The sequence below is a fragment of the Carassius auratus genome, unplaced genomic scaffold (genome assembly GCF_003368295.1).
Source record: "Carassius auratus strain Wakin unplaced genomic scaffold, ASM336829v1 scaf_tig00217711, whole genome shotgun sequence".
NCBI classification, from domain to species: Eukaryota; Metazoa; Chordata; class Actinopteri; order Cypriniformes; family Cyprinidae; genus Carassius; species Carassius auratus.
The window spans coordinates 36373-44475 of record NW_020529204.1 but is presented as its reverse complement, the minus strand read 5'-3'; the positions used below and the strand labels follow the sequence as shown (position 1 = coordinate 44475).

At 38.7% G+C, this 8103-nt stretch overlaps 1 protein-coding gene across 1 annotated transcript; it reads left to right on the top strand.

The window, feature by feature from the left end:
• Window positions 1-580: 580 nt before the first annotated feature.
• Window positions 581-7887, top strand: LOC113102250 (uncharacterized). The gene is made up of 3 exons (XM_026265782.1): window positions 581-1076; window positions 1332-6925; window positions 6987-7887. The coding sequence occupies exons 2-3, from the start codon at window positions 1347-1349 to the stop codon at window positions 7885-7887; spliced, it is 6480 nt and encodes a 2159-aa protein (XP_026121567.1). The 5' UTR covers window positions 581-1076; window positions 1332-1346.
• Window positions 7888-8103: the final 216 nt, after the last annotated feature.

Here is an 8103-nt window from a genome sequence, read left to right as displayed (position 1 = left end):
ATGATGTGGAAGTTTCAAATTTCAGTGTTTTATCCAGAATACAACATAGATGACATATCAAATAATATAAGTTTTTGAGATTTGTAAATTAGTCCATTCCTTTTTTACTCACAATTTGTACAGTCTCCCAGCTTATTTGGAATCGGGTTTGTATATAGAATAATGAGATATGACACATTTAGCTATTAGTAACAATTATAAAATTTATTTTGAGAGGCATTTGAAAGTACATGTAAATGTGTTGAGCAAAAACAAGGTGTCATAGCTTAAAGGAACAGCCTGATTTGTGTGAGATGTGAACAAAACTGCTGTCTTTTTTTCCTACAGTAGATTGGACATCTTTATTTCCATCGATGTAAGAACTATTTTTAAATTTAGGCTATTGCTAATCTAATAGCTATTGCTATCCCAATCATCAACCATAAATGCAGTTAATTTCATACAAATCTAATTCAGCCATATGCATTTTGTATTAATTTTTTATTACATTGCCCCCCTCTGTACAGTAAGTAACCATTTTATAAATTATTATATTAGAATTGTTTTCTTATTACAATTTATTTAACTGCTTAGTCTTTTTTTAAGTGCAATTTTATATTCCTGTTGAATAAGAATGTTATTAACTTGTTCTTTTCTGTGTGTGTGTGTTTCTGTGTGTGTGTCCTTTACTGTCCTGTTCTGTTCTGTCCTATCCATACCTTTATATCCATTTTTCACTCAAACATTTATCTTGCTTCAATCTCTACCTCTCGCCCATTCTGTTCTTTCTCTTCCAAACCAAAAAACAACCTGCTGGCTGCTAAACCCCCAAACGCTGCTGCACTGCTTGCTGCTTCGCTTGCTTGCAACCCAAAACGCAATCTTACCCAAAACGCAAAACCCAAAACGCATGAACCCAAACGCAAATGCATGCTTGCTAACGCATCTTGAAAAATAAAGCCACCCGAAAATACTTGAAACCAAAAACTCTTTGAAAACCAAAACCTGATTGTGAAAAACCTGATTGTGAAAAACCTGATTGTGAAAAACCTGATTGTGAAAAACCTGATTGTGAAAAGCTTGAACATCAAACCCAGGTGAGAATAGTGAACTACACATTCAGAAAGAGTGAAGAAATTTCCAGATTTCACAACGTTGGAATATCAACAATTTTAAAGTACAAAATCTTTTTTTGATTAACTTCAAATGAATTCATTTACTGTTGTCTTGTTATATATCAAATATTGAACTTTTCTGTAGAACTACATAAAAGCATTATCTGTGTTCCATTTCAAGTATAAGTGAACATCAATATATTTATCCATTACTCAGACACATTTGCTTGATTCCAGTACTGAAACATCACCATGCCAAGAAAAGGAAAGAGAAGTGAATCTCAGAAACAGCGCAGAAAGCTACAATCTTCATTGGGCACCACTAACAGTACCAACTCTGTATCAGGTATGAGTGAGGAAAACCCATACGTGCTGTCTGTTAAAGCGTCTCACTGTCAGACCGATGCGAGGTACAATGTGTACTCCAGAGGACGTCAGTGTACTTGTAATTCCTTAATGTTCCTAGCAGTCCATAGTGAAATAAATGAGCTACAGAGTTTCGATTTAGATGGCATTTTACAGAAAGGTGATGCAGTCTACACTAGAGTCAAACAAGCTCTGCAGAGCAAAGGAAAATTTGTGGGTAATTTTTTAAATTTTGACGAGCTACCAAAGACAATTGAGACAAACACTTGCTGCTACAACATCCTGAAACATCCCCAGAGGTTTGGATTTCTGAGAGATACCCCTGCACTTGGCAACTATGCAAATCTTGAGAATACTTTGCAGTGTCTCAGAGCTGAAGTGAGTGATGCGTTGCTGTTGTGTGGAAACTCATGTATCGCTGTATTCAGAGATCAATCAGGGAGGTTTGGTTATTTTGATTCTCACTGCAGATCAATATATGGAATGCCTGTTGAGGAAGGCACAGGTACAGCGGTATTCCTGACGTTTTATCAATTACAGGATCTTGTGGACAGGCTTTTAATATTGTATCAAGGATGTTTTGATTTGAGAGACCAGGAAGCGTTTGAGCTGCTGCCTGTATCATTCATTAGCATGATGACTGAAAACTGTGTGCGTACTGAAGTCTCCCTGAACTGCTGTGATCTTGAACATGAAGTGCAACCATCTGTCTCATTTGAGAACAGAGCTATGTCAAATGATGAACAATGCTCATCTGCTGATGCCCCACAACAGTATGTACAAGTCCAAGATCCAGTTCAACAACTCTCTGAGACTGCTGTTAACAGAGCCACATCAACTGATGAACAAGCCCACTTGACTGAAGTCTCCCTGAACTGCTGTGACCTTGAACTTGATGTGCAACCATCTTTCACATTTGAGAAGAAAGATCTGTCAAATGATGAACAATGCTCATCTACTGATGCCCCACAACAACATGTACAAGTCCAAGATCCAGTTCAACAACTCCCTCAGACTGCTATTAACAGAGCCACATCAACTGATGAACAAGCCCACTTGATTTATCAAGATAAAATGGAAGTTCAAACTACTGTTGCTCAAAATCAAGACAAACATAAAAATGTACCATTGAGTGAACTTTCTCATAACATACCATCACAGGATCAATTTGCGTTGTTAGCTCCAAATCACCAGAATACACAATTCACAGTCAAGCAAACAGAAAAACTGAACAAGACTCGAAAGCGAAGGTCTTACTGTAAAAATTGGCACAAAGAAATGGTTCAGAGACGAGGTGTTTATGACCTAAAACAGGCTGTACGTGAAGTCTATGATTATAAAACAAGTAGGGAATACAGACAAAGACATAACCAAGCCATGATGAACAACTATTGGAATAAAATGACTTATAGAGAAAAACACAAACAAGCAATGAAAAACAACTATAAAAATAATGAAAAATACAGAGGGAATAAAAAGAGTAAAATAACCATAAATTACAAGAATGATGAACAATACAGAGAGAGACAGAAGAATTATATCATTCAGAATTACAGGAATCGGGAACAATTCAGAGAGAGACAAAAGAATTATATCATTCAGAACTACAGGAATCGGGAACAATTCAGAGAGAGACAAAAGAATTATATCATTCAGAATTACAGGAATCGGGAACAATTCAGAGAGAGACAAAAGAATTATATCATTCAGAATTACAGGGACAATGTTAAGTATAGGGAAAAGCTTAAGCAAAATCTTGTTGACAGATATTTAAAAGATCCAATTTTTAGGCAAAGGCAAAAAGACCATTACGCAAACCGATGCAAAAATGATCCTAACTTCTATAAAAGAAGGAAGGAAATTTTTAAACGGTATTATCACTGTGATGCTCATTTTAGGATTCGTCAGAAAGAATATTATTTATTCAAATCTAAATGCAAAACATCTGCGCTTAAGGTACTTCACAAAGTACATTGTGCACAAGAGATACAGTACAAATACAAAAAATTGCATTTGATGCACCGGCAGAGAGAAACCGTACAAGATAGCCAGCATGATATGGTACAAGATCCAGGCATGTTGAGAACCTTAAATGTTTTCAGAAATGTTATAAAACAGGGGCCAACTTATGTCTGCACATGTTGTGCCAGAGCGCTCTTCTCCAATCAAGTGCGTAGTTGTGAAGTGCCTAAATATAAAATAAATCCTACAGTTGCTGCACTTTGCTTGACTGGAAACTATGTTCACATCTGCTCTGACTGCCCTGATCGATGTGCCTTGGAGAACATGAAAACAGAATGGATCTGTCACAGCTGCCATACGACACTTTTGAGAGGTCTAATGCCAGATATTGCTGTAGCTAATATGCTTCAGTTCACTCCCATTCCTCCAGAACTCTCTGATTTAAATATTCTAGAAAGACATGTCATTGCAAAGTACATTCCCTTTGCGAAAATTTTAACACTTCCTAAAGGCCAACAGAGAGCTATAAAAGGAGCCGTTATTTCTGTTGCATCTGAAGTGGAAACAACAGTAAATTGTTTACCAAGGCCCAGAAGTGAATCACAGCTGCTTACAGTGAAACTGAAAAGACGTCTGTGCTACCAAGGTCACTATCAGTTCCAGACTTTGAACATGCGTAAGGTCTTGTCTGCTTTAAGTAAACTAAAAGAAATGCATTCAGAATATAAAGATATCCTCATTAATGCAGCACTCTCAGAAGAAGAAATGTTCAATGAGCATGAACAGTCCGCAAATGACATCAGTGCTCCTGATGAGCAAATGGATGTTGAGAGCAGCAGTCAAAATGAGAATACTGAAGATCAGAGCAATGAGAATCAACACAATGATTCAAGTGATGACCCTGAGAATACTGCAGAAGAGCAATCGAGAGGCCTTGCTTTGGATACATGTCTTCAGCCCCCAGATCTTGGTCAGCAGCTGTTGTCTTATGATGATGGAATATTTTGCATTGCTCCAGCATCAAAAAATAGTCCTGTTAGCATTTTCAAAGTTAAAAAACTTGAATCAATGTCATTCCCGGTTCAGTTCCCTGATGGGAAAAATACCTTTGATGAGCCTGACAGAGCAAAACATGTTTCCCCCAGCAGATACTTTAACACAAGGCTATTTTCTATTGACAATCGTTGTGCAAGAGACACAAACTACATCTTCTTTGCTCAGTTTGTCACTGAAATGCATATGGCCACATCTAGTATGTCTATTCAGCTGAGAAAAGCAAAACCCATGACCCGTGATGGACGCAGAATAAACTGTTCACTGCTGCAGGATAAACAGGAGTTAGAAAAGCTTGTGAATAATAAGGAGGCAACACGTTTCATGCAACCATTAAGAGGGACTCCAGCATACTGGGAGAAAACTATGCGTGACTTATTTGCTATGTTGAGACAGCTGGGCACTCCCACATTTTTCTGTACATTTAGTGCTGCTGAGATGAGATGGCCTGAAGTGATTACTGCTATTAAAGCACAACAAGGTGAAACTGTGAACTTTGATGAATTAGACTGGTCTGAAAAATGTGAAATCCTGAGAAGCAACCCAGTCACAGCCATGCGGATGTTTGAAAAACGTGTTGAAGCCTTAATGAGGGATCTAATCATGTCACCCGCACGGCCTATCGGTGAGGTAATTGACTTTTTTTACAGAGTAGAATTTCAGTTACGTGGCTCTCCGCACATTCACTGCTTATTTTGGGTGAAAGATGCTCCAGAGTTTGAAAATGATGAAGATCAGGATGTTTGTGATTTCATTGATAAATATATATCATGCAAATTACCAGATCCAAACAAAGACCCAGAATTGCACAGAATTGTAAGTGAAGTACAGATGCACAGCCGTAATCACTCCAAATCCTGTAAAAAGAACAAGAAGCACTGCAGATTTGGATTTCCTAAACCACCCATTAACAGAACCACAATAACCCGGCCCAGACCTCCTCCTGCAGAACAGTCTGATGATGAGAATGGATCAGAGGAAAGAGATTATGCCACCGTTGCAAAAGAACAGCTACAGAAGGTGTGGGATCTACTGAATGACTCAAGTCAGAGTTTTGAAACCATTACACAGCTACTCAATCAAGCAAACATAACTTATGAAGAGTATGAGAAACATATTGAGGCTCTGTCTTCATCAAGTTTAATAGTTATGGAGAGACGACCACAGGACTGCTGGGTAAATGGGTACAATCCAATGTTATTAAGAGCTTGGAATGCAAACATGGACATACAGTTCATTCTGAACCCCTACAGCTGTATCATGTACATGCTCTCGTACATTTCAAAATCTGAACATGAGATGAGTGATTACCTGAAGAGAGTGATAAAAGACTCAAGCCATGATAACCTGTCTGACCGTGAGTGCATGAAACAGGTCATGAATGCCTATTCAAAGAACAGAGAAGTCAGCGCTCAAGAGGCAGTCGCTCGCACATGCAGTCTGAAATTGAAATCATCATCACGTTCTGTCATTTTCATACCCACTGATGACAATGCTGTAAAGATGAGTTTACCAATGAGGTACTTACAGACCATGGATGATGACATGGAGAATGTGTGGATGACAGGATTGCCAGACAAGTACAAGGCAAGACCTAATAGGCCTGAATTTGAGAACATGTGCATGGCAGAATTTGCAAGTGAATACCGCATTGTTTATGGAGGACAGACAAAAGGGAAAAATGTTTTGCCACTTCAAAAAAATATGGGACGGATACAGAAAAGAACAAGGGGAAAGCCTGCTGTTATTAGATTTGCTCGTTTTTCACAAGAAAAACATCCAGAAAAATTCTATGGAACTCTTCTAAAACTGTACTTGCCGTATCGCAGAGATGAACAGCTGAAGTCCACAAGATTCCCAACATATGAATCATTCTATGCATTTGCTTCAGTAAAACTACCAGGAACTGATGAACTCCAGCGTGTGTTCAACATTGTAAATGAAAACCGTGAGAAATATGAAAAACATAATGAGGCTATAGAAAAAGCAATTGAGGATTTTGAACAGAATGGGCCAATTGAAGATGCTTGGACTACACTGGCACCTGCAAATGAACTGATCAGATTGGAGAGCATTATGGAACGTGAACCCACTGATCCTAATGAAGTGAATGAGCAAGAAGACGTTCCTGAATACACAGCATCTACCTCTGTCAGTAACACAGCTATGCCACTCATGGAAACTGCCCATCTAAATCATGCACAGATTCGCAGAATGTATCAGAGCTTGAATCAAACACAAGCTTCAATATTTTATGCTGTGCGAGACTGGTGCAAAAGATGTGTTTCTGGTGAAAGCCCACAACAGTTTCTGTATTTTTTGAATGGAGGAGCCGGAGTTGGTAAATCACACGTTATTAAATCTATTTATGCAGAAGCATCCAAAATCCTGCGTAGGCTTCCATGCATGAGAGAGCATACTGACATTTCTCAACCTACTGTTCTTCACAGGCACTGCAGCCTTTAATATCTCAGGTAAAACATTGCACTGTCTTTTGAAACTCCCAAGAAGCTTGAAGCCTCCTTACCAAGGCCTGGGAAACAGCTTGGATGAAATGAGGGCAGACCTTTCTAATGCACATATTTTAATTATTGATGAAATCTCAATGGTGTCAAAACAGTTGTTTGCATATGTGAACTGGAGACTGCAACAGATTAAAGGAAACCAGAAACCTTTTGGTGGATTGTCCATACTCGCTGTTGGTGATTTTTTCCAGCTGCCACCACTTGGAAGAGCAAAACCACTCTGTGTGTATGAGGACCATGTATTGGACTTCTGGAAAGATCATTTTCAAATGATAACACTGACACAGATAATGAGGCAGAGAGATGATCTTGCATATGCTGAGCTACTCAATCGTCTGAGGGTGAAACAGAAGCACGAAAAACTGACTGATGCAGACAAGTGCATGTTAGAAGCGGTCATAAGATCATCCCCTGAAGAGTGTCCTATTGATGCATTACACATCTATGCAACCAATAAAGAGGTAGACAGTCATAATACTGAAGCCATATCCTCGCGCTTTTCAGATATCATTAACCTCGATGCGCATGACTACAAAAAAGATCCACGAACAGGTGAGATGAAAAGGCAAGCTGTTCCATTAAAAGGAGACAAACGTGATCTAATTGATACACTACAGATTGCTATTGGTGCACGTGTGATGCTTACTAGAAACATTGATGTAGAAGATGGACTGGTTAATGGAACTTTTGGCAATGTGGCAAAAATAACAGCTCAAACTCGAGGTGGTGTTCCTGTCATTCAATCAATTGGTCTTCATCTAGATAATGTGACTGCTGGACAGAAACATCGCAACAAAGCACCTGATGGAGATGACAATATTGTCTATATTGAGAGGTCAGAGGAACCACTAAAAAAAAAGGAACAGTTCGAAGGCAATTCCCCATGAAACTGGCTTTTGCTTGCACAATCCATAAAGTCCAAGGAATGACAACAGATTGTGCTGTTGTATCTCTGAAGCGCATATTTGAATCAGGCATGGCATATGTTGCACTCAGCAGAACAACAACACTCAACGGACTGCACATTATTGACTTTGATGAAAATAAAATTTTCTGTGATCCAGAAATAAATGCCTCTTTGAAGAACATGACAAAAGCAGATT